The 27163-nt window shown below is 38.3% G+C and overlaps 2 protein-coding genes across 3 annotated transcripts in view; both read left to right on the forward strand.

Annotated features, from left to right (window-relative positions):
* The first annotated feature begins 135 nt into the window (after positions 1–135).
* Positions 136–12861, forward strand: gaa (alpha glucosidase). Its single transcript, XM_079590080.1, has 19 exons — positions 136–1079; positions 1941–2092; positions 2265–2430; positions 2517–2613; positions 2694–2813; positions 2886–3004; positions 3851–3982; positions 5278–5388; positions 5549–5662; positions 7482–7566; positions 7662–7779; positions 7897–8030; positions 8336–8487; positions 9505–9653; positions 9728–9869; positions 10357–10455; positions 10550–10714; positions 11070–11222; positions 12480–12861. The coding sequence occupies exons 1-19, from the start codon at positions 546–548 to the stop codon at positions 12540–12542; spliced, it is 2805 nt and encodes a 934-aa protein (XP_079446206.1). The 5' UTR covers positions 136–545; the 3' UTR covers positions 12543–12861.
* A 275-nt stretch (positions 12862–13136) lies between these two features.
* tbc1d16 (TBC1 domain family, member 16) overlaps positions 13137–27163 on the forward strand; it is a 35852-nt gene continuing 21825 nt past the window's right edge. The window contains exon 1 of one of the 2 annotated variants that reach the window (XM_079631035.1): positions 13137–13357. The gene's annotated coding sequence lies outside the window, so the exon portion shown is untranslated. The remainder of the gene's footprint in view (positions 13358–27163) is intronic. The other variant, XM_079631034.1, reaches the window with a different exon arrangement.

Below are 27163 nucleotides of genomic sequence, written 5' to 3' on the forward strand. Positions count from 1 at the left end.
CACAAACTCACAGTCACAATAAAACAGATTCAAAAAAGTATAACATATTTTTTTATGATTAAACATCAAGGACAAACAAAAACATTTACAAGACATCCAAAAAAGAAAAGGATAAAATACATTTTGCCGAGATCCAGGCTCGTGACGTCATGGGAACATGTCGGCGCCCTGAGAAGTAGCGCTTCTTCACCGATAAACTTTTAAGCATAGTATAACAATGCATGAGTAAGGCAAGGTTCCAAAATTACATGATAATTACCATTATTTACTAAGCGCTTGCAGTTACAGGCGCAGGAAAATATAATTAAGAATCACATTATGCGTCTTTAAAAGATCGTCTGAATCATCATGAAGAAGTTTTAAGTTTTGTACATGTGCACCTGCGCATGCGTCATTTTCTCGTCCGATCTGAAGAAGAGCTGTAGTGCGATTTGTTGTTTTGACCGTGAACGATCTTACATGCTTTCTTGTTTTACTCTTTTACTCTTATTTTACCTTTTCTAACTCGTGTTTAATGCAGAAAGAGCCAAACTCAACCCCTTTAAATGGCCAGAATTGGTTGGCTCCTGCACACATTTGCACTATTGACCTTAATATTTCTGACTTCTGTACTTCATATCCTGGTGCACAAAGACAAGAGTGTTTCATTAGCTTTTTCACCATCAAAAGAATGGCGACATAGTTCAAATATCTCACACAGGAGTATTCAATCCCAGAACAACTTCAGCAATAATCTTCACTTATCTGCTGATCCCAGGACTCACACTAGATCTGTTAGAGATCAGTGTAGCATAGCTGTGGAGAGCCGCATCGACTGTGGCCGTGATAGATCTTTGAGTCGGGCCGACTGTGAGGGCAGAGGATGCTGCTATGTGCCTCTACCTCAGTCTGGATCAAGAGGACCACCATGGTGTTTCTACCCAGTCCATTACCCAGGCTACAAAATGGGGCCCTTGTTGCCCACAGAGAGGGGCCAAAGGACCACGCTGACCCGTTCTGCACCCTCATACCTGCCCCGGGACATCCCCACATTGCAGCTAGATGTGATGGCCGAGTCTTTGGGTCGTCTTCACCTCACTGTGAGCACTTCTTTCAGTCTTTAAATTAGACTGTCTCTGATATTTTTGTAAATCTCTCCAATAATAGGTAACTTAGGACATTACTAAAATAAATGACAAATGATTTTAGGGGTCTTTACAAAAAACACAGACATTTTCCCACTTAACTTTAAAGTGCGTAGTAGTGTATAATGGCATAGACTCAAACTGTGAATCCATCCAGTCGCAGATGGTCAAAAATGTTTGATATTTTGAGACGATTTGTAACCATGGACCACAAAATTAGTCACTTGGGTCAGTTTTTTTAAATTAAGATGCATACATCACTTGAAAGCTGAATAAATAAGCTTCCCATTCATTTATGGTTTGTTATGATAGGACAATATTTGGCCGAGATACAACTATTTGAAAATCTGGAATCAGAGGATGCAAAAAAAAATCGAAATTATGAGAAAATCATCTTTAAAGTAGTCAATTTATGTTCACGATTGTGCTGCATTCACTCACAAAAATAAATGTGTTATATATTTATGGTAGGAAATTTACTAAATATCTTGGAACATGATCTTGGCATAAAAAAAAAGCGATAGTTTTGACCCTTACAATGTATTGTTGACTATTGCCACAAATATACCAGTGCGACTTATGACTGGTTTTGTGATCCAGGGTCACATTTTAAAACACTTATTTTAAACTTTTTTCCCCCTTATACACCCAGTCATTTAGTGTACGATTCCCCTTTTTCTCTGCAACCATTTACAAAATCTGCAAGTGTATGATGCCTAGTGTTTGAAAACCTGTTCAGATTTGAAGTCATGTAGTGTATTCCAGCCTTTAGATGACCTAATCTTACTCTATCTGGCTGACTTCACTTTGCCACAGTTGAAAGATCCAGCATCTCAACGATACGAGGTCCCCTTTGTGACGTCCCAATCCAGGGGCCACAATGACACACAAAACCCCCTCTATGATGTTGACTTCCAACCAGATCCGTTTGGGTTTATTGTACGCCGTAAATCCAATGGCCGTGTTCTGTAAGTGTACTTCCATTTTTATTTTCTTGTATTGTATGTTTTCTGCTTATATTGTGCTCCTTCTGTTACTGTTTCTGGGTGTCAATGACAGTCCACAGATCTATACGGTAAAAAAAAAAGTGTTGGGGACAGAACATTGCACAAATGCATTGTATCCCCCCCTCCCCCCCAGTTTGAATACTACAATAGGCCCCCTCCTGTTTGCGGATCAGTATCTCCAGCTCTCCACCAGCATGGCTTCCTCTGTGATATCTGGACTGGGTGAACATTACACCCCCATCACGCTGGACCTCAACTGGAGCTCTGTTTCATTATGGAACAGAGACATGGCACCACATGTAAGACATTCACCTCATTTCACATTCTTCTTCAACTTCCCCTTTTATTCACAGCTGTGCTTAATGTTTTATATGGCCCTTTGTAGAGAAGTGCCAACCTGTATGGCTCCCACCCTTTCTTCCTAGTCCAAGAAGGCGATGGACAGGCACATGGAGTCTTTCTTCTCAACAGTAACGCAATGGGTACAGCGTTTTTTGTCGTCTGAATTGGCTTCTTTCTAATTTTGGCTTTCACTAAAAGTTTTCAAATTTGCCAATTGTAGAAGTGTTTATGCAGCCCACTCCAGCATTGACATGGGTGACCGTCGGAGGAATACTGGACTTCTACATCTTCTTAGGCCCCAGTCCTCAGAGTGTGATACAGCAGTACCATGAGGTTATAGGTATTTAACAATAGACAGTCCACATACTGTATGGTGTACCCACAGTGTAACTTATTGTGTTGTGTCTTTGAGGTTATCCTATGATGCCACCCTACTGGTCACTGGGCTTCCACCTCTGTCGCTGGGGTTATACGTCCACCAACGTCACAAGAACAGTGGTACAGCTCATGCGCCAGGCCAAGATCCCTCTAGTATGTCAATAATATAAGTTATGGCTGTGTTTGGGAGATACTGCATACTGAACAGTATATACCAGTGGTTCTCAACCGGGGGGCCATAACATACTTCCAAGTGGACCTCAAGATTATCTGTTAAAATTATTTTACAATTTTAACTCATTTTATAAGTGTGATTTCTAGACTTGGAAAAGTCATGCAAATGAATACAATCTTAAAACTACATTTATAATGAATATTATGACAGCGTCAGCCTTAGAGTCAAAAAGGTTTGAGGGAAAAAAAAGGTTTGAGAACTACTGGTATATACTGTGTGCTGCTCACTGCTATATTTTAAGAAGTACTTTAAACTAATAAAAACTGTTGTATGCTATATTGTTGTCATATGACAATATCACCCAGTTAACGTCTCTAAACTTTTTATTTATTTTATTTGATCCAATTTTGTGTAAAATTGTTGTTCATATTGCTTCTGGTTTGTTCGTCATACTATAAATGAAAGGTTAATTTGAATACATTGCATTGTGGGATACAGTACCCAGTTTGATATGCTCTGTTAAAGTTAACATGGTAAAATGTGCTTGGGAAAAATATATAATCGGAATATTGACGTAATAACTATTCACACAAAGTGTATAAATTATAACATAGTATGGCATACTGCACATTGCAGATGTAGTACTGTTGGTCATCCAGATATACCAGATTATGCAGCATACATACTGTAAAAATGTAAAGTAGTATGCCATTTTGAAAAGAAGAAGAAAAAATATAAACATACATATACTGCATAGAGAGAGAACCAAGTAACCAATTAAGTTTTACATGATTATTTAAATAACCTTCAATTGACTTCTGTAGGATGTACAGTGGAATGACCTTGATTATGCGGACCAAAGAAGAGTGTTTACTTTTGATCCGCAACGGTTTGGAGATCTTCCCCAGATGGTTGAAGAGTTCCACCAGCTGGGCATGAAGTATGTGCTCATTCTGGTACGTGGATAATAATATTCTGTGATGGAGATTCTTTCATCCTTATAAGAACTTCATAGCGTGATGCTTGTGTGTTAAAATGTCAGTGATATCAATATCTTTTCTATACTATATATAAAATATATATATATATGTGTGTAAGATAATACAAATATAATTTTACTCACCAAGCCTATCACTTGAAGCAAATATCCACACCTTAAATGTCCGCGCCAGCGAACGCGTTGGGCCTTTTAGTGAAACTCTGTTGATTTAACTACAGAGATAATTGCTTATCATGAATCATATAATGCACAACAAGGTCTATATTTTTCCATTAAAAATATAAATCTATTAAAAATACTATTTGGTCAGTGGAAAAGGTATTTTACACTATTTGTTTTATTTATTCAAAAACAAGGCAAGGATAGGCTACTAAATGATTTTTATAAATGTAATGTGATGGCACATCCGTATTTCATATTTTCCTTATGTCGTGTACCGTTAAACATGTTATCACGTGGATGAATAATCATATGCAAATGATATGCAGATGAGGATATGCATAGTAAAACGAGGCGTTGTGAGTTCCATATATGGTTATTTCGGGGAGGAGACGCATGAGATCCTACCATCTGAATGTCGCAGCAGAAATCCAGACCAGCAACGTTCTTCCAATCTTCTATTGTCCATTTTTGGCGAGTCAGTGTGAATTGTAGCCTCAGTTTCCAGTTCTCAGCTGACAGGAGTGTGTCTTCTGCTGTGTATCTGCTTCAAGGTTTGATGTGTTGTGCGTTCAGAGATGCTCTTCTGCAGACCTCTGTAACGACTGCTTATTTGTGTCATTGTTGCCTTTCTATCAGCTTGAACCAGTCTGGCCATTCTCCTCTGACCTCTGGCATTAACAAGACATTAAAGTCCACAGATCTGCCGCTCAATGGATATTTTCTCTTTTTCGGACCATTCTCTGTAAACCCAAGAGATGGTTGTGCGTAAAAATCCCAGTAGATCATCAGTTTCTGAAATACTCAGACCAGCCCGTCTCCCACCAACAACCAGGCCACATTAAAGTCACATATATAACCTTTCTTCCCCATTCTGATGCTCAGTATGAACTTCAGCTGATCGTCTTGACCATGTCTACATGCCTAAATAAATGCATTGAGTTGCCACCATGTGATTGGCTGATTAGATATTTGCATTAACAAGCAGTTGCACCTAATAAAGGTGCCAGTGCGTATACAGTACATACATACACCCAAAAAGCACATTAGTCACAGTACACAAATGAGCACATCAGTGTTGTCTTGTGTTAGGATCCAGGCATCAGCAGTACGAGTCCTCCTGGTTCATATAAACCCTTTGATGATGGGCTGAAGAGGGGAGTGTTCATCACCAACTCCACTGGACAGATCCTAATTGGGAAGGTTAGCGCCACACGTGGAATATTACCCTCACTAAAAGTTAGTCGTGATAATGTCATATGCAAGATGTATTTTCTTTCTGCACCACTGTATTATTAGTAGTAGTATAGTCGTGATAGAATATGGTGGGGTGTATAAAGATTTTGCATGTATTTATAACCAGGTATGGCCAGGTCTAACTGCATTCCCAGATTTCACCAATCCTACAACACAGGACTGGTGGATGGACTGTATCAGAGCCTTTCACAACAAGGTACCTGTGGATGGACTCTGGATAGTAAGTACTTACACAGTAAACTATAAATAAACATACACAGGGTATTTTAAAAAGGCGACAAAACATGAATGTATGCATTTAAAGGGGCCACACTCTTTACCTACATTGTATTTTTTTCCCTTAAAGGATAATTCCAGTATTTAACACCTTGAGTCTATATTGTAGTTTGTTTTGGATGAACAAGAGTGGTGGACAACATTTTTTTGACAATGGTTCCTCTCTCGAGTTTTTGACTATAAAAGAATTGGCCATGGACCCATTTAACATTGGAGTCAATGGGCATGTCTGAAAATGTCATTAAAACAGCCAATAATGTTCGTTTACAAAACTGTTAAACTCACTGAGTGATTAGTGATGTTAGTTGATGTTCCAGAAACAAAAAGTGTTGCGAAATACAGTTTCTGTCGTGTTTTATTCGTCATTTTGTAAAATCCCATTGAATTCTGTTGAAGGACTGAGTGCTCGTTAATATAAATGCGCTACCGGAAACGGAAAGGGGGCTGTTTACATTTGGTCGATGTAGTCTTTTTGCTCGCTTCCGTTTCTCATAAGGCTAGCGAGCAGAGCAACTGTGCTCCGGGAGAGTAAGCGAAATAAACAAACAAAACCTTGAAAATATTGAAAGACGTGACCACTGACCAGTGCAATATGAAGTTGAACTCGACTGTGACCGTGAGTGTCCCGCGAGACATAAACATCGGTTATCGCATCAAGTGGTCGGGAGTGTGCTAACGCTTCAGATTCAAATATTGAGCGGAAGTTACACGGTTGTGAAGTGTCTGAAAAAATAGTTCCACTATAGCAAAATAAACAGATTGGAATCATATATTGCGACGATATATTGTTTATAATCATCAACGAACACCACTAACCACTCGGTGAGTTTAACAGTTTTGTAAACGAACATTATTGGCTGTTTTAATGACATTTTCGGACATGACCATTGACTCCAATGTTAAATGGGTCCATGGCCAATTCTATTATAGTCAAAAACTCGAGAGAGGAACCATTGTCAAAAAAATGTTGTCCACCACTCTTGTTCATCCAAACCAAACTACAATATAGACTCAAGGTGTTAAATAGCGGAGTTATCCTTTAAATCCTGAATTATGTTATTTTAAAAATGTTTTTATAGTTTTTGACAAACTTTATTTTTATTAAATATTTAAGTTACATTTAGAGATCTTAAAGGTTTAAGATCTCTAAATGTAACTGACATATTTAATCAAAATAAATTAAAAGGGTAGGGAAAATATTTTTTTATATTCTATTCTATTATAGAATATTATAATTATACTATGAGTTATTTTTCGTAACTTTAGTAATTTGACCACTTTTGCCATTGATTTCATTTTAAAAAAGTGAACAAATTTACCTGAATTAAATGCACTTAAGGCCTGTTCACACCAAGAATAATAACTATAAAGATAAATACAACTACATTTGCGTCCACACGAACGTTCTGTTTATTCACGAATAATACCGTTCTGTTTATTCTAAGCGCGCACTGCGGTTTTGTCGTCTGCCGCTTTAAATGCTCGAGCTCTTTAAAGCAGAAAGGATTTTGATTGGCTGTTAATGTTTGTGTACGTTTTTGGAGTCAGCTGGAAAAAAAAAACGCTCTAAAAGTGATTCCAACAATATTGTTTCTCTGTGCCGTTATCTTATAGTGGTGATGTGAACTCTACTATTCTTCAATATTTAGAATATTTTTTTCAACTATATCTTGATCATTATCTTTATCTTTATAGTTATCGTTCTTGGTGTGATTGGGCCTTTATAGATAACTTAGAAATTTCCTTCGAAATTCTGCTTACAGGACATGAATGAGCCATCAAATTTTGTCCAGGGATCTGTGGATGGATGTCCAGACTCTGACTTGGAGAAACCTCCTTATACTCCAGGTAAGAACAGTAAAGTCTTATTAATATACTCTCTTGTAACATGACTGTCACTGTTTTTATGTGACCTGCATGAAGAGATCTGTCTGGGTTCACAGGCGTAATAGGATGTCAGTTAAACTCAGGAACTGTGTGTATGTCCGCTCAGCAGTATCTGTCCAATCATTACAACCTGCACAATCTTTACGGGCTGACCGAGGCCATCGCCACCCACAGGTCAGAGAAATGCCTTTTCCATTCATACAAACAGTAAAAAAAAAAAAATAATTGGTGAACAGATCCATTTGATTTGGTTTGACATTATTACCAACGTTCCACTCATTTGTATTTCAGGGCATTGTTGAAAGTAAAGGGCACTCGTCCATTTGTCCTATCCCGGTCGTCTTTTCCAGGACTGGGCCGTTTCTCTGCACACTGGACAGGAGATGTGCAGAGTGACTGGGAGCAAATGCGCTTTTCAATACCTGGTGAGAGAGAAAGATCATAAATGTACCGGTATGCTAATATATGGTTACAAAGAAGATAAAATAAGTTTTGTTTAGTTCTGGCCCTGCAAGTGCTTGCCAACAACATCCACATATGCTAACATACATCCACGTCTATGTGTGTGTATGTGTGTGTGTGTGTGTGTGTGTGTGTGTGTGTGTGTGTGTGTGTGTTTGTGTGTTTGTGTGTGTGTGTGTGTGTGTGTGTGTGTGTGTGTATGTGTGTGTGTGTGTGTGTGTGTGTGTGTGTGTGTGTGTGTGTGTGTGTGTGTGTGTGTGTGTACCAGCTGTGCTCCTGTTTGGACTCTATGGCATTCCCTTTGTGGGAGCGGATGTATGTGGATTTGGTGGAGACACTACTGAAGAACTGTGCGTGCGCTGGACACAACTCGGAGCCTTTTACCCTTTCATGAGAAACCATAACGACAAACCCAATGCTGTGAGATATCAGTCAACAATTTACAGTCATCTAGAAGAAAAAAATCATAGATTAATATATATATATATACATATATATATATATACACTACCGATCAAAAGTTTGGAAACAATTAACTGGAATTTAGATCATGTGACACAGAATATTCTCGGGCTCTGTAGGCATCATTGTCCGACTCTGGTTCGAACGTATAAGGCTAAACAATTTCTGACATTTTCAGTGTGTGAGATTGTCCTGTTTTGTTGTTGCATGAGCTCTTAAAGCAGCTCATTTCCATTTAAAGGGACACACACATTTGCTTACCCCCAAAAAGTGGCAATTTTAACATGTTATAAAAAAAAATCTGTTGAGTATTTTGAGCTACGACTTCACATACACATTCTGGGGACATCAGAGACTTGTTTTACATCTTGTAAAAAGCGGCATAATAGGTCCCCTTTAATTTTGACAAACTTTTGACCAGTACTGCATATACTGTATATATATATGTGACCCTGGATGACAAAACCAGTCACATGGGTCAATTATTTGAAATTGAGATGTATACATCATCTGAAAGCTGAATAAATAAACTTTCTATTGACGTACGGCTTGTTAGGATAGGGCAATATTTGGCCGAGATACAATTATTTGAAAAGGCAAAAAAAAATATTGAGAAAATCTTCTTTAAAGTTGTCCATTTATGTTCGCGATTTTGCTGCATTCACTCACAAAAATAAATGTTTTATGTATTTATGGTAGGAAATGTACAAAATATCTTCATGGGACATATTGTTATATCAATATTCTGTTGATTTTTGGCATAAAAGAAAAATCTATAATTTTGACCCAATGTATGTACAATGTATTGTTGATTATTGCCACAAATATACCCATGCGACTTATGATTGGTTTTGTGATCCAGGGTCACACATCTATTTATACCATATAATTTTCACAATTTTCCTAAAAAAAAATTGAATAATTGTACATTATTAGTAATATATGAATATTTCTTCTCATATTTCATACTCTCAGCCCCAAGAGCCGTATGTATTTAGCCAGCAAGCCCAAGATGCCATGAGGACTGTGACTACACTGCGATACTCTCTCCTGCCCTTCCTCTACACACTGCTCCATCATGCGCACACCTCCGCCAGCACCGTGGCACGCTCCCTCTTCCTTGAGTACAGTACACACGCTCATTCTAGCTCAATATCTCAGCGATGACCTCTTCTCTGAGATTGCTCGTTTCTTTTAGGTTCCCCACTGATCCAAATTGCCAGGCCATTGACAGGCAGTTCCTGTGGGGGAGTTCACTGCTTATCAGTCCGGTCCTGGAACAGGGAGCAGTGGAGGTGACGGCTTATCTCCCCCCGGGGACTTGGTACAGTCTGCACAATGTAAGCCTTCGTCTTATACTATATACATTCACTAGTACTAGTCAAAAGTTTGGAAAAAATCATATTTTTTTATGTTTTTGAGAGAAGTCTCTAATGCTCACATTTATTTGATTAAAAAAAGAAACAGTAAAAATTATAATATTGTGAAAGATTATTACAATTTGAAAGAACAGTTTTCTATTATTTATATATTTTTACATTTTTAATTATTCCTGTGATGTAAGAAATGTTTCTTGATCATCAAACCATCATATTAGAATGATTTCTGAAGGAAACTGTAACCAATTACCATAGAGCTAAATGGATTTTTTTACCTTCTAAGTAAACACCTTATTTTTTACCCCTTTTTTGCATAGCCTGCTTTACATTGTGATTATTATGTTACAAGTTATTATGTTACAAGTTATTATGGTTCAAAGGTATTTAAAGACATATGATATGACGCCTTTAAGGTAAATGAGACTGAATCCTCTGTGTTTTCTTATAGGGGCGAGCATATTACAGTAAAGGGCAATACATTTTGTTTCCTGCCGCTTTGGACACCATTAACATTCAAGTGAGAGAGGGGAGCATCATCCCGCAGCAGGTGGTGTAAAGACTAGATCTAGCAACAATCATAATAATATCTAATTTATGCTGTGTAGCAAGTGGACTATTGCTATTTCGTCTTCGTTTCCCAGGTTCCCGCATTGACCACTACAGCATCCCGCAGAAACCCGTTCACTCTGATCGTGGCACTGTCTGCAGAAAATGGGGCCAAAGGGGATCTTTTCTGGGATGACGGGGAAAGTCTGGACACTTTTGAGAGGGGGGATTACTCATATGTTCTCTTCTTTGCTGAAGAGGTACGAAATGGCGTGATTTTTGCTTGCATGTTGTTGAGTTGAATGGTTTGGATGAGGATTTTTCTGATTCCCATTGTTATTCTGTGTTGGAGCAGTCCAAAATGAATTGCTTCAGTAAAATTGAAGAAGAAAAAAACATCAAGTGCTGTTATTGCTATGAACAGATTGTATACTTTCTAAATTTAGAAAAATGAAGACAACTAGAACACCAGTTGAAATTCAACACATAAATGCTGGGGTTCTTCAGTGTTGGGAACCTAAATGGATAATAGTAGAATACTCAAAAAATATGGTCGATATGTGCATTAATTTGAAATGTAATCTATTATTTATTTGATATTTTATTCCCCTGTAGTCTTATGTGGTCAGTAAGCCAGTCAAATTAAACAGATCTCTCGATCGTTTGGTCCTCGGGGAAGTGAGTGTTTTCGGAGTTCAGACTCGACCCACAGCGGTGTGGGCCAACGGGCAAAGGGTTCATGACTTCTCGTACAGCACAGACACCAAGGTATGCATCAAGTTCTGAGGTGAAGATTTGTGTTTGTCTACCTAGTTTGGTTTACTTCTACTCCAGTTAGTATGCACAAAATGTAATCATGGGCATTTCATATTGAATTTTAATGGACCTTTTTCACAGACTTTGATGATGTGATTCCACAGTTATCAACATCGCAAATCTAGAAAAGATGTTCATATTTTAATTTTTTTTAAACTGTAATATACATTTATAATGCTTTACTTAGTGTTATATGTGACCCTGGACCACAAAACCAGTCACATGGGTCTTTTTATTTATTTATTGAGATGTATACATCATATGGGAGCTGAATAAATAAGCTTTGATCGTCTATTGATAGGATAGGACAATATTTGGCCGAGATACAATTATTTAAAAATCTGGAATCTGAGGGTGCAAAAAAAAATTAAACATTGAGAAAATCGCCTTTAAAGTTGTCCATTTATGTTCACGATTGTGCTTCACTCACAAAAATAAATGTTTTATATATATACGGTTGGAAATTTACAAAATATCTTCATGAAACATGATCTTTACTTAATATCCTAATGATTTTTGCCATAAAATAATGTATTGTTGGCTATTGCCACAAATATACCCGTGCGACTTGTGACTGGTTTTGTGACATATTACCTTGGCAGTAAATATAAAACTAATTAAAGGTTATATATGTAAGAATCGTCATGTATTAATCACTTTTTTATTGCCAATATGTGGCCAGCTTGTTAACGAAACATAAAAAACGAGACCTTTCCCCGGCTGCCTAGGTTGTTAATGAAAGCCTGGACTGATTTTTATGTGAAGGATGTTTTTGGCGGGAAAATCAAAAGGATGGGAGGTTTACACGCACAATCGAGAGCATACTCTTCCATTCAAAAAATGCCTATATCCATTTTTTTCTGTAATGTCAATGAGTCAGGCAAAGAAAATTAATTGTTTCAAACCCTAGTTTGAAATTTCCCATCATTCTCTCTTCTGACGGCTGTGACCAGTCTCTCTTTTGGAATGTTGAGGAAACACTATCATGGAATTTTATTTTATTTTGGAACAAATGGAAATATAAACAGTATATGTTTTCTCCCATTTAATTACCACTAAGCTTACCCAACTTTGACCACTTCTGCGAACCTCTAGAAAAGAGGGTTGTATGTGAAAAAGGTCCATACGAGTCATTAAAATGTTTTGATACTAAAATGTGTGTGTGTGTGTGTGTGTGTGTGTGTGTGTTTCTGTGTGTCTCTCTCGCAGGTTCTTACAGTGCCTGGACTGGACTTACCCATGGCAGCCATGTTCACCGTACAGTGGAGCTGATGAGAAATCTCTGCTGTGCACATTTTCTGTGCTTTAGATTTGTTGAATGTGAATTACTTTAGTCTTCCAAATGCATACATGTAATAATGTTCATCATGTCATTTTTGTTTAAAATAAATGTTTATTAAATGTTCTTAATGCTTTTATTTGTGTGTTACAGTGATAGGTATAATAATAATTGTACCTGTTTATTTTAAATGTCAGAGAAAAAATTATATAAAGAATTGTTATTGTTGTTGTTGTTGGTGTTTATTATAATAATAAATGTTGTTAAGATTAGACAAATAGCTAAATACATATGATATGCTTATGGTAATTGAATAAAATATTTAAAAATTAAGCTTAGGTTAAATGTAATCATATTAAAAAATAATATATGATATCATAAAATAAAAATTAGGCTAAGAGATTTGACACTGCAATGAATTGTTTTCTATTCTTACAATTTGTCAGTGTATAAGTTATTATTATTATTTTTAAATGATCCATATACGGTTTTTCTTTTACACTTTTAAAAATGCTAATCATAGCACTTTAACCTAAGAAACATGTGTTTAGTTGTGCTCATTATAACTGCAGGACCAGTGTCCTGCCGCGAGCGTTGCGTTCAGAGGAAGCGCAGTGTCGTTCCGGAAGCAACGGAATGTCAGTGGGCGGGGCTTCAGTCTGTCGTCAACGGCGGCGTGCGGAGTGAAGAGTGTCACCAATAAACATACGCGTCATTCAGTGTAGCCTGGATCTTTAATGCATGAGCCGGACGCGCCGCTTCTGATATGGACGTGTAGCGACGGGTGAAATCGTTTCTGGTACTGAAGGTAAGACTGCAGCGTGTATGATTTTCGATTACAAATTCATCCTTAGGGCTGTCATTATTGGAAGTAGTTTAGTTAGCGTCCCATATGGGGTACAGCAGTGTCTATTATAGCAGATATAACGGGACCCCATCGCGACTTCCGTCTGAAATGAGCCCTCATGTGCGATATGTGATCCTGAGTGGGACGAAAGGGCTTGTCCATTAAAATGCAATATTGATACTGGTCAATCAACCTGCTGATACAGGCCTGAACACGGTCAATGTGAACACATGTCTTCACTTATAATGTACTGATGTAGTTTTGTTTGATATCTCTTGATGTGTTATTTATCTACTGTACTGCTTATTTTATTTTAAGACTTGTAACTTTGTACTTTGACATTGGGATTATTATACCTTTGCCCCAATAAATTATATTATGACATTTAAAGGCACTTTGTAAGGAAATTAAATTATGTCATTCACTCACTTGCATGTTATTCCAAACCCATATAGTTTTATTTTATTTTGTAGAGCACGAAAAGAGGTCCAACTTTATATTAGTTGCCTTTAACGATTTAGGCTATGTATTCGCATAAAAAAAATAAAGAAATAATTGTTAAATACAATGTGCTTGTGTTGTATTGCAAAACACTTTTGCTGCTATTGAGGTGGGATATACAAGATTGGGGACAAGTTTGGTGGTTAGGTTTAAGGCATTACAGATGTGTTTACACAAAATAATTGCAGCTGTAATTGCATGTAGTTAAATGTTTTTAAAATGTACATGTATCTGCACAATAAGTGCATTGTATCAAATTATTAATTTAAGTAGTAGGCTACTATAGTATTTCAAAGGCACTTAATTTAAAGTGGGCCCCAAAAAGGAGATGTTTTCAAGAATGTTCACACTGCTCTACTCCATACAGCAAAAGCATATAGGCTGTCAAGCTCTAAAGAAACGGACTAAAAAGCATCATAAAAATAGCCTTTTTAGACACTTTTTTTTCACAAAAAACGAATACATTTCATTGCACTTGTGCATGACAGTCAAACCTGTTAGTGATCATAAGCAAGGGGTTAATTGGACTGGAATGATTGTGTCTGGAATTGGTGTTTGGCTTTAAGGTTTTGTCTTTTTTAATGTCAAAATGACTTAGTGATGGAACCGATGAAGGTAACACCCATCTGATGTCATCATTTTGTGAAATTATGAAATAAAATTCAACCAAATGTGCTGCCATTTCCATGGAAGCTTGTTTCCACCACGGAATAACATCAACAACAAAAGTTATTGCGACTTTTTATCTTACAATTCAGATTTTTTTTCTCTCACAATTTGGACTTTTTTCTCAAAATGTTGAGTTTTTTCCCCCCTCAGAATTGTGAGATATAAACTCAAAATTGCAAGGAGTTAGCTTGCAATTGCGATATGTTAACTGAGACGAAAAGTCAAAATTTTTAGATAAAAGCGCACAATTGTGGAAAAAACAAGCCATAATTGTGAAATAAAGTCCCAATTGCCATTTAAATTTTTTATTCCGTGGCGAAAACAAAAAAATCTGAATTGCGAGATGTAAACTGGCTATTACGAGTTGATAACTTCCAGTTGCAAGAAATAAACTCACAATTGTGAGAAAGAAAGTCAGAATTGTGAGATAAAAAGTCTCAATTTCCTTTTTGATTTGAATCATTACAATGGCCATTCGTCAGATTTCAGTTTGTGTTCCACACAAGTCCTAAATCTTTGGAATAACGTGAGGGAATTTTCCTTTTTGGGTGAGCTATGATTTCTTTAGGAATATTATTGTGCATTTTGTTTGATCTGATTTTTGAAAGCAAGACACCAAATGAACTTCTGTGTAGATTTTGACGTGCATTCCTGGTGACTCTGTTGTTATGGAGTTTGAGATTGCAGCAGTGCTGACAGCGCCGAGGAGAAACAACACATGCTCTTCTTCTACACTCATGATACTAGTACACAATCCCTTTCTCCTGATTTGGCCTGTATGTCTGCTAGTCTTGTAGTGTCATAATGTGGCATGTTTATTCACCGGAGTCGTGTTTGCACTGTAATTATAGCCATATGATATGCGGCTATGAATCCACCTGAATAGTCCCTGTAGAAATACAGGATAATTGAACTCTCAAGTCTTAAACTTTCTAGACGAACTTGTTTTTTTCCTTAATTTCCCTGAAATTACCTTATATTTCCTTTTTTGAAGTGATTTCAATCAAATTTTCAAGCAATTCAAAACCATCATGGTGAACAGTGTGCTTCTGGAGTGTCTCAGCTTAAGGAAATAATTAATTATTTATCTGCTTTAGGCTAATTTATCAGCCAAATTTTCTTACTGGGCCAATAACGATAACATTAAAAATGAACATGTAAGACCGATGCTGATATGGTGTCCGATATTATATCGTGCATCCCTGGATGGGACACACTTGCAGTGTTGTAAAAATGCAAGTGTTTATTTTGATTTTCAATACTTTGCATCAAACTGAATGTCTGGTCAGTAAGTCCCTATGTAACAGAGGACACCATTTAGTGGTGCTTCTAATTAATTGATAAAAAAGCAGTTGCAAAAGTTGTACAAAACATTCATATTTACACCAATAACATGTGCAAAGCTTTATGTTTTAATATCAAATTAATTTAAGTTGCAGTCGAATGTTTTCCTCAACATCTTCAAGGCATGTGAGTTCCTGAACCTGATGCATGATGGGATGCGTATTGGTGGTATTCAAGAATAAGGGCAATGAGCTTTGGCGTTTTTAAGACCCGGGACAGTCTTGCACACTTACGTCCTGTTGCGTCTATGCGCTCTCAAGTGTGGGTATTTGGACTGGCCCTTTGCTTGCGTTCATATTTCAGTTGACCCGCACCGATGTTCAGTTGAAATGTAAAAATTTGGGTCTCGGCCCGCTTCCAAACAAACTCTGGTGCGATTTGACTGAAATATGAACGCAACGACATGGAACAAAGAGACTTGTCCAAAGGCACACTTGTTTGGTGCACACCAAGGTTCGAATGGCATTCACACTCATTGAAATGAACCGCGCTAACAAAGCAATCGCACTAGAGTTCATTTTAATCAAACCAAACCTGCCAAGTGTGTTGGTAAATTTGTTAATTTGTTTTATCAAGGTTTGAGTTTCTCTCAGGAAGTGTTTTCTGGAGTTTTCACTGGTTGTTTTAAAGGGGTGGTACAATGCCCTTTTCACAAGATGTAAAATAAATATCTGATGTCCCCAGAGTGTGTATGTGAAGTTTTAGCTAAAAATACTCCACAGATATTTTTATATAGCATGTTAAAGTTGTCACTTTTTGAGGGTGAGCAAAAACGCACCGTTTTTGTGTCTGTCCCTTTAAATGCAAATGAGCTGCTGCCTCCCAACACGGAGGGGGCGGAGCTTCAAGAGCTCGCGTCCTTTTACCTCACACAGACATGAGGTGCGTTCCATTCGACAGGGTCCCTACGCAGTGTTCACTGCTCCCTACTCCCTGAGCGCGGTATATCAGTTGAAGTGGAATTCACTGACAATAACCGCTCATTTGGAACGCCCTGCAAACGTCATCAAAGAAAGTCAACGACGGGGTCGCGCAGATTATGATATAACATAAATATATATAGGACTACATTCATATTTACATTTTTATTTACGATCACATTTAAAATATGTACACTATACAATAAAAAAAAACATTGAGTACTATATAATGAAAACCGTATGTTTATTATACACTTTAATGACTATTGCTGCTATTACTTGACTATTAACAGAATTGAAGCCCTGCTGTAACTGTCATGCAAAATGAAAATGAACTTTTGTTTGGTTAACTATATGTGTTTTTAATCAATGGTCATATAATTGCATAGCGGTCTCGTGCGCCTTCTTCCCGCGCACAGCCGTATAGAGAGCCTAAGTCCCTCCCCTTCCAGTTGACCGCCATGGGACCTTATTTCGGAAAAATATTGTATGGTAGTCAATGGCGAGAGACAGCAAATATTTTGATCTCTTTTGAATTGTGCCCTGAATTACACATATGATGTTTGTCAATTTAAAAGATACATTTTAAAGTCAAGAAAGTCACAGTTTGATGTAAAACTGTTGAGGTATAGCCTAAGACTGTGAAAATACGTAATTACAAACCGAAAAGGCGCATATGTGACGTCATACCTTTTCACTCAATGAATGAAGCTAACTTTACTGAAGCTAACGTCTGTCATTTTTTCTATAGTCTTACGTTATAATCGTAAAGTTACGCCGTGATGCCTGAGTGTTTTGTACCAGACTGCACACACACGAGCAACGGTGACGTATAGTGCGAGACGAGAGATGTAGTTCATTGAGCGATTTTCACATAAAACTAAATGTTACTCTTCTGTTTTATGACAAACTGCGACTTTCTTTACTTTCATAATTATCTTTTAAATTGACAAACATCATATGTGTAATTCAGGGCACAGTTCAGAAGCGGAGGGGCGGGACTTAGGCTCTCTAAAGTACACAGTTCTGACAGGTGATGACGTGGTGCGCGCAATGACAGTTGGGTGATCATCGCTCTCCACTTCCTGTGAAGTGATGTATCGATGTTCCCTTATTCCCTATGCCGTGCGCAGTGCCCTTCGTTCGAACTGAACATGTTCGCTCCCTTCGGATTGGAATCTCACTTAAAGTCCGCGTGAACCGGAAGTAGCAAACGACTTTTCTCAAGTGTTGTGACGCATTTCCGAGTGAAAGGGAATATTGAACAGAGGGCAGGGTTTTACTTTAGCGCTCCTCCTCTCCATCTCCCGCCCATAGCAGAGTAACGGGTTGAGGGGAGTGGTTAAGCGATTAACCAACCCAAGTCGTCAAGCCTATGTCATCAGAAAAAGAACCATTCCAGACCCGGAAGTAACTTTTCAGACTTTGATTAAAGATAACTTCAGCAAACAATTTTTTCCCGTGTATTAACTTGCACGGATTAATTGTTCACCACAAGACTAGTAATATCCGCTAACAAAGTAAATAGGGTCAATTTTGATTTCATGCCGACTTTAAGATGGTGGAATACCCTGTGAAGTCCACTTACGGTCGAATGGAACGCACCTATGCACTGAAAATTTAAAAAAACTTTTAGCCTTTAAAGGGGACCTATTATGCCCCTTTTCACAAGATGTAAAATAAGTCTCTGATGTCCCCAAGTGTGTATGTGAAGTTTTAGCTCAAAATACCTAACAGATCTTTTTTTTACAGCATGTTTAAATTGTCACTTTTTGGTGCTCAGAAAAACGCGCTGTTTTAGTGTTGTGCCCTTTAAATGCAAATAAGCTGCTGCTGCACGGCACAGGGGGCGGAGCCTCACGAGATCGCACTCAGTCTCAGGACAATTTCATCTCACGGAATGATGATGATAATAATATCAGAAACTCTCAGTAACGGTGTTCATTTCGAACCGGAGTCGGACAATAATGCCTACGGTGTCAGAGAATATATGCTGTATGAAGTTGGAACAGGTATAGTTTAGTTTAATTACGATTATTATAACGTATTTGTCATCTGCTTGTATGTATCCACTATTAATAGCCTACAAGCCTGCTGTTGCAGACCCCGTCCTGATGATTAAAAATATACTGATGAGTTTAATAAAGTTTATTGTACATCACACAAAAGATGAAGCGTCAGTTTTACTCCAGAAAATCACCAAGAGCTGAGTAAACTCAGTATAAGAAGTGCGTAACGTTACATAAACGAATTTCGGTAGTTGAGGGAGCATTTTCTTTGAAAACTAACGTTAAATGAATCCACCTCGTCTTCAGCGGCTGCCTCAGATTTCGGGAGTAAATAGAGAGAGCTATGTCGATTACATCCAGCTACACAACAACGCTTGGGAGACATTCTCGTCAGTGTAGCAATGGCGGCTGTGTGTACAACTCGCTGTGAACTCGATCAGGGCGGTTCTATGTTTAAACGGCAGTGTCTGTCAACACTCGTGGGCGGGGCCTGTGGCTTTAGTGACGTCACTAAAGCCGCATTCTGAGAACAGGTCGTTGGGAGACACTGCTTATGATTTATGGGGATTAATAAAAAAGGAGTGAGTGGATTTTTATCACTATTGGGTGTTTGTGTACACACACTGCCAACACACATTTATGTCCAAACAGCTTGCAAAAGTGAATTTTGCATATAGGTCCACCGCAGTCAGACAATAATGAAGTGACAACATGTAAAAGCAACAGGACATTTCTGAATGGTTAGTTGATTAATTGATGTATCTTATGTGTAGTTATCTTCTAGTCATTGATTATCATATATTCTGTCATGATAATCTATAAACTGCGGTCCAGGGGGGCAGCGTTTATGTAAATTCTAGGGTTGGTGATGTCACTAACCCGGGAGGAATGTCGTGTAGTCGCTACCAGACGTTTGTTGTAGTCCTTAAAAAGCCATTTATTTTAAAGAAAATATCTTCCTTTGCTTTGAACTTTGAGCGTCGTAACTTTGCAGAAGTTGTTTATGCTCAAACAGCAACATTACACACTAACTAAAGTTAGAAAAGTGAAATCATAATCAACCACCCCTTTAATGAGTCTCTTCAGGCTATTTCATGGTTCATAATAATTTGCAAAGTTTCTCACCATTAGAAACTATTGTAGATGAGATTTTAGCTTTTCATATAGTTTGGTTTTGTGGCAGGAAGTTGACCTCTAATCAGCACAAATGAGCATTGCCTTTCCGGTAGAGGAAGATCACAAGACAGAAGAGGAAGATTGAGAAAGTCACGAGTGATGGATGACTCTGAATGTTGCATAATTCGTTTTTTTGAGCAGTTGACATAACCTACCTATTTTTTTTTTTGCAGTGTTTTTTTTTTTTTTAAATTCAAAATATGAATGTATGTTTTAGATGCTTTGAAAGTTTTTTAATCACCTTTTAGTGTTTTTGCAGTGCACTTAAACAGTCCTGCGGCATGACAAATACATTTTTTATAGCATTTTTACATTTGTGAATAGTGGGTGCTAAGATGTTCTAGTTTTTAGTGCATTGCCATAGGGTTGCTAGATTGTTCCGGGTTGTTGCTTACTGACCCAAGTAGTTCTGATCGCTTCGAACAGTATTTGAGGAAGCATGCATGCCTGTAGCACAAACAGAAGCAGGATCTTGAGTTAACATTCAATTCAATTCAATTCAAGTTTATTTGTATAGCGCTTTTCACAATACACATTGTTTCAAAGCAGCTTTACAGAAAATGCATTTCAAAAATATACATACAAAAATACAGTTAGTTAATCATGAAATTTAGGGCATAACATATCGCCGGCGTTGGGTCGTCTCTTCACAGGCGTCGAGTCGTCTCATCACAGGCGTTGGGGCATCTGAAGTCTCCATGAGAGGCTGGATACTAACTGGAGCTGACAAACTCTATTTGAGTTATCTCGGGACAGGCGTCCCGAGATAACAACAAAAAAGGCAGATGGGAAATAATTAGCGTAGCTGCTGTTCTTAATATGAATGCATTTGATCTGATTTAACTGTAGTATAAAAGGTATGAGATGCATCATGTGAATGCTTGGCTAAAGAGATGCGTCTTTAATCTAGTTTTAAACTGGGAGAGCGAGTCTGAGCCTCGGACAGTATCAGGAAGGCTATTCCAGAGTTTAGTAGCTAGATGTGAAAACGCCCTCCCTCCTTTAGTGGACTTAGATATCCTAGGTACGACCAGAAGCCTCGAATTTAGCGATCTTAAAGAGCGCGATGGAATATATGGCGATAGAAGATCTCTTAAATACACAAGAGCTAAACCATTTAGGGCTTTATAGGTCAGTAACAATACTTTGTAATTGATACAGAACTTAATAGGTAACCAGTGTAGAGATGATAAAATTGGTGTTATATGATCATATTTTCTTGACCTAGTAAGAACTCTAGCGGCTGCATTTTGGACTAACTGTAGCTTGTTTACGGAGGATGCAGGACAACCAGCTAATAAAGCATTACAGTAATCTAGTCTCGAGGTCATGAATGCATGAACTAACTTTTCTGCATCAGAAACTGAGAGCATGTTACGTAGCTTAGCAATGTTTCTAAGGTGGAAAAAGGCTGTTCTTGTGACATTTGAAATATGATTTTCAAAAGACAAGTTGCGGTCTAGTATAACACCCAGGTCTTTTACTGTAGAGGATAAAGTAACAGGACGTCCATCTAGATTAAGGTTGTATTGTAAGAGGATTTGTGGGCAGTTTTTTGGACCAATCAGTAATACCTCCGTTTTATCTGAATTTAATAGAAGAAAATTACACGTCATCCAATATTTTATATCTTTAACACACTCTGTCATTTTAGATAATTTAGTGTTATCATCTGGTCTAGATGAAATATATAATTGAGTGTCATCAGCATAACAGTGGAAACTTATTCCATGTTTTCTTATAATATTACCAAGTGGCAGCATATAAATTGAGAATAGCAGGGGGCCTAATACAGATCCCTGCGGCACTCCATAATTTACTGACGTTATCTTTGATTTTTCCCCATTTAAATGGACAAAATGGTAACGGTCTGATAGGTACGATCTAAACCAGCTTAATGCCTGTCCCTGAACACCAGTGTAATTTTGAAGTCGATCTAAGAGTATTTTATGATCTATAGTGTCAAACGCAGCACTAAGATCGAGTAAAACTAGTATTGAGATACAGCCTTGGTCAGAAGCTAAAAGTAAATCATTTGTAATTTTAACCAGCGCAGTTTCTGTGCTATGATGTGGCCTGAATCCAGACTGAAACTTTTCATAGATATCGTTTTCTTGCAAGAAAGAGCACAGTTGAGCGGACACAACTTTTTCTAGTATTTTAGACATAAATGGAAGATTTGAAATGGGTCTGTAATTTGCTAGGTTATTTGGATCTAATTGTGGTTTCTTAATAAGAGGTTTTATAACTGCCAGCTTGAATGTTTTTGGAACATGTCCTAAAGATAGAGACGAGTTAATAATATTGAGAAGAGGCTCTTCCACTACAGGTAACACTTCTTTCAGTAGTTTAGTGGGTATTGGATCTAATAAACATGTTGTTGGTTTAGATGCAGTAATAAGTTTATTTAGCTCTTCCTGTCCTATAGTTGTAAAGCGCTGTAGTTGATGTTGAGGGGCGATAATTGAGGCTGAATCATAAGACGCTGTCAAAGATTGTACATTTACAATTGTGTTTCTGATGCTTTCTATTTTCTCAGTGAAGAAATTCATGAAATCATTACTATTAAAATGTAACGGAATATTTTGTTCAGGTGATGTCTGTTTATTTGTTAATCTAGCCACGGTGTTAAATAAAAACCTTGGATTGTTTTGGTTATTTTCTATTAGTTTGCGTAGATGCTCAGACCTGGCTGCTTTTAGAGCCTTTTTATAACGTGACATACTGTCTTTCCACGCGATTCTAAAGACCTCTAAATTAGTTTGTTTCCATTTGCGCTCTAAGTTACGAGTTTCTCTCTTGATAACATGCGTAGCACTGTTGTACCATGGTGCTTTAGTTTTCTCTCTAACCTTTTTTAATCTAATTGGTGCAACAGTTTCTAATGTACTAGAGAAAATGGTGCTCATACTGCTAGTCATTTCCTCTAGTTCCTCTGTTTGTTTGGGTTCACTGAGGAGCGGAGATAGATCAGGTAAGCTATTCAAGAATCTATCTATAGTGGTTGGAAGGATTGTTCTGCCTGGTCGATAACGTGGCGCAACATGACACATTTCAGCCGTACGTAGTATGCAAGTTACCATGTAATGATCAGTGACATCATCACTTTGCGGTATAATATCTATATCGGTTGGATCGGTTCCATATGATATAATTAAATCTAGAGTATGATTAAGACGATGAGTGGGACCACTAACGTTTTGCTTGACCCCAAAGGAGTTTAATAAATCTGTAAACGCAGCTCCTAACGCATCATTTGTGTTATCAACGTGTATGTTGAAATCTCCAACAATTATTGCCTTATCGGCATTGACCAATAGATCTGAGAGAAAATCTGCAAACTCTTTTAGGAAATCAGCGTAAGGCCCTGGCGGTCTATATACGGTAGCCAAGGCTAGAGATAATAGGGATTTCTTTCTTACATCTAGGAGCGTAACATTTAGAACAAGTACTTCAAACGAATTAAACCTGTGGCCTGTTTTCTGAGTAACATTAAGAATATCTCTATAGATTGTTGCAACACCGCCGCCACGACCAATCAGACGGGGCTCATGCTTATAACCGTATCCTGGTGGAGTGGACTCATTAAGACCGAAATAATCATTTGGTTTAAGCCAGGTTTCAGTAAGGCAGAGTACATCAAAGCTATTATCAGTGACCATTTCATTTACAATAACCGCCTTAGGTGTAAGCGATCTAATGTTTAGAAGACCTAGCTTTAGAAATTGTTTTTGTTCACTAATATTGAGATTTTCTGGTTTAATCACAATTAGATTTTTCTTAGATCCTGCAGTAGATTTATTGTTTGGCCTCACTAAATGAGGAATAGACACAGTTTCTATAAAGTGTTCTACACTGGTACTTATATCAATTAATTTGGGACAGCAAAGAATGTGATTTGGACTTTGACTTACTAGTCATATGGTGTGTAACGTCTTGGAGATGTTGTCCAACAGAACAGCCGCTCCGATTCTGCTGGGGTGCAGGCCATCAGCACGGTAGAGCCTAGGTCGCTCCCAAAACAGATTCCAATTATTTACAAAGAGCAGTCTCTGTTCATTACACCATGACATCAACCATTCATTTAGTGCAAACAATCTACTGAACCTTTCTTGTCCTTGTCGGTACGTGGGAAGCGGTCCAGACACGACGATCTTTGCTTCAGGCGATGTTCTGCGTACCGTCTCGATCAGGCTCCTGTAGTCCCTCTTCAGAACCTCCGTCTGCCGCAGCCTGATGTCGTTCACCCCCGCGTGCAGCACGACAGCTCCGACGCGCTCGTCACCGTTCAGGATCTCGGGGACCTGCGCAGCGACATCGAGAACACGAGCACCAGGAAAGCAGTGAGTGCGCACCATACCTTTACCTGAGGTAGCGCGGACATGCCGGACCATGGAACTGCCGATGATCACAGCGTCGTCGCGTTCCGTCTCGCGAAGAGGGGAGAAGCGGTTCCGGGTGGAGATCTCGAAGACCGGGAGGGGCGGAGAGGTCCTTGCTCTGGTCCTGGCTCGTGTCTTCCGCTGTGGCATCATCCAGGGTCCATGGTGCTGTGTCGGTGTCGGGGTAAACGAAACCAGGGGTGCTCGGGTCCTGTGCAGAGAAATACACGGAGTAGAGGAGGCCGGAGTCGAAAAGTTACTAACCACTGACTTGTGAGCATCGGCGCGTGATGCTTCAAGCGCTGATCGTCGGTCTCGCAGCTCGGCCTGCCTCCCCAGCAGATCACGGATCTGCTTCTCCACGGACTCCAGCTCCAACCGCACCGAATGCAGCTCAAACGTGTCCTCACCTGCACTCAGAGGTAGACACACATCCGATATATTCGCCATTATGACAGATGAACAATAAATTAGCAGTGATGCTACCAATATCACTACTAATTTAGGACTGAAATCATGGATAGAACCCGTATCCTTCCAGTGATTCGAGTGTAAATAAGACGGTCGATAGGCGAGACCACGCGTGCAAATGCTAGCGGGCTAACTTAACGTTAGAGATAGTAACGGAAGTTCGGAAAGTTGGATATAACCAGCGATATCAAAGCAATCCGATTGTTTTTTTATAGAGAGTAACGTTAGTATCGGAGATATGTTCACATGCTCACAAACTAACAGTTAAGCGATTCGAAACACAAACTCCAAACACAACCAAAGCGGTTCGAACACAGACACAAACTTCAAACACAAACAAGCGATTCGAAGCACAAGCACAAACACAAACTCCAACACAAACAGAGCGATTTCAGTGATTCGAGTGTAAATAATACGGTCGATAGGCGAGGCCACGCGTGCAATGCTAGCGGGCTATCGTTAGAGATAGTAACGGAAGTTCGGAAAGTTGGATATAACTAGCGATATCAAAGCAATCCGATTGTTTTTTATAGAGAGTAGTATCGGAGATATGTTCACACGCTCACAAACTAACGTTAACGTTAACAGTTAAGCGATTCGAACACAAACTCCAAACACAACCAAAGCGGTTCGACCACAGACACAAACTTCAAACACAAACAAGCGATTCGAAGCACAAGCACAAACACAAACTTCAAACACAACAAGCGATTCGAAGCACAAGCACAAACACAAACTTCAAACACAACAAGCGATTCGAAGCACAAACACAAACTCCAACACAAACAGAGCGATTTCAGTGATTCGAGTGTAAATAAGACGGTCGATAGGCGAGGCCACGCGAGCAATGCTAGCGGGCTATCGTTAGAGATAGTAACGGAAGTTCGGAAAGTTGGATATAACTAGCGATATCAAAGCAATCCGATTGTTTTTTATAGAGAGTAGTATCGGAGATATGTTCACACGCTGGAAAAATAGAAAATGCTCGTTTCTAAATTAGTGTAAAGAACAAAATCAACGATTTATGAATCAAGTCGACGGAGCTTCAAACACAAACACAGCGCTCACTCGCGACGCATGCCCTGAACATCCTGAACTTGGATTTGTTTTTTTGTTTTTTAAATGTGCAGTAGTGGTACCTCAAATTATTCAATATAGTCTCAGTCTCAGTTAACATGGTCATAAAAATGTATAGTTATGCAAGAATTGGCAGTAGTGTCTAAAATGTAGGTGAGGTATAGCATTTTGCCATAGTGAAGTTGCCATCTTCTTAAATAGCTTGTTGGATTTTGAACATATTAAGACTCTGGCAGTGTCTGGTAAAAAAAAAAGGTTCATCAAGTGTTTTATAAAGGTTGTTTTTTCTTAAAACATTTGGTAACTTACACTTCCGTCTGTTGAACAGATAACATGCACGGCTGTAGCTTTGGGTTTCTTCAGTGAGTTGGCACACTTGTGTGTCTGTTTGTTTTAAGGTGTGTCTATGTGTGACTTACTCACAACAACTATCCATGCAGTTTCAAGAAGGTGACATTATTCATATAAGATCATCATTTCACTTTATGCATCTGTTTGATCATTAGTATCCTATGGGCTCAAATAATTCAATACCTACCTAGATGATACCTAGTAGATCGCCTCTGCGGTGCTAGAGTGTTCTTGGTGGTTGCCAAAGTGTTGCTACGTGGTTGTTCTGAGTGTTTAGCACATTGCTATCGCTAAATCTGAAATCAAATGCTTCCTTACTATATAGTATGCGAAAAACTGTATGCCAAAAGAGTAGCATTACATTTTTAACAATTCCGAATTCACAATACTCATTACTCATAAAAGAGTAGGCAAAAAGTCCCCGCATGACCTAGGCTACTACTTCCGGTTATGAGATTATGAAGTGTGCATACGATGGACACTTTATATCCCATGAGGCCACAGGAGAGGATTTGTGAATGACAGTGAAGCGACTTAACTGCCGCTGGTAGATCACGTGACAGTAACAAGATGGTGGATGTTGTTGTTCATACAAATTTAATTCATACTTCCCATATTAATACTATATGTGACCCTGGACCACAAAACCAGTCACATGGGTAATTTTTTTTTGAATTTATACATCACGAATAAGCTGAATAAATAAACTTTCCATTGATGTATGTTTTGTTAGGATAAGACAATATTTGGCCGATATACAACTATTTGAAAATCTGGAATCTGAGGGTGCAGTAGGAAATGTACAAAATATCTTCACGGAACATGATCTTTATTTAATATCCTAATGATTTTTGGCATAAAAGAAAA

This window comes from Phoxinus phoxinus, assembly GCF_949152265.1.
Source record: "Phoxinus phoxinus genome assembly, chromosome: 1".
Lineage (NCBI taxonomy): Eukaryota > Metazoa > Chordata > Actinopteri > Cypriniformes > Leuciscidae > Phoxinus > Phoxinus phoxinus.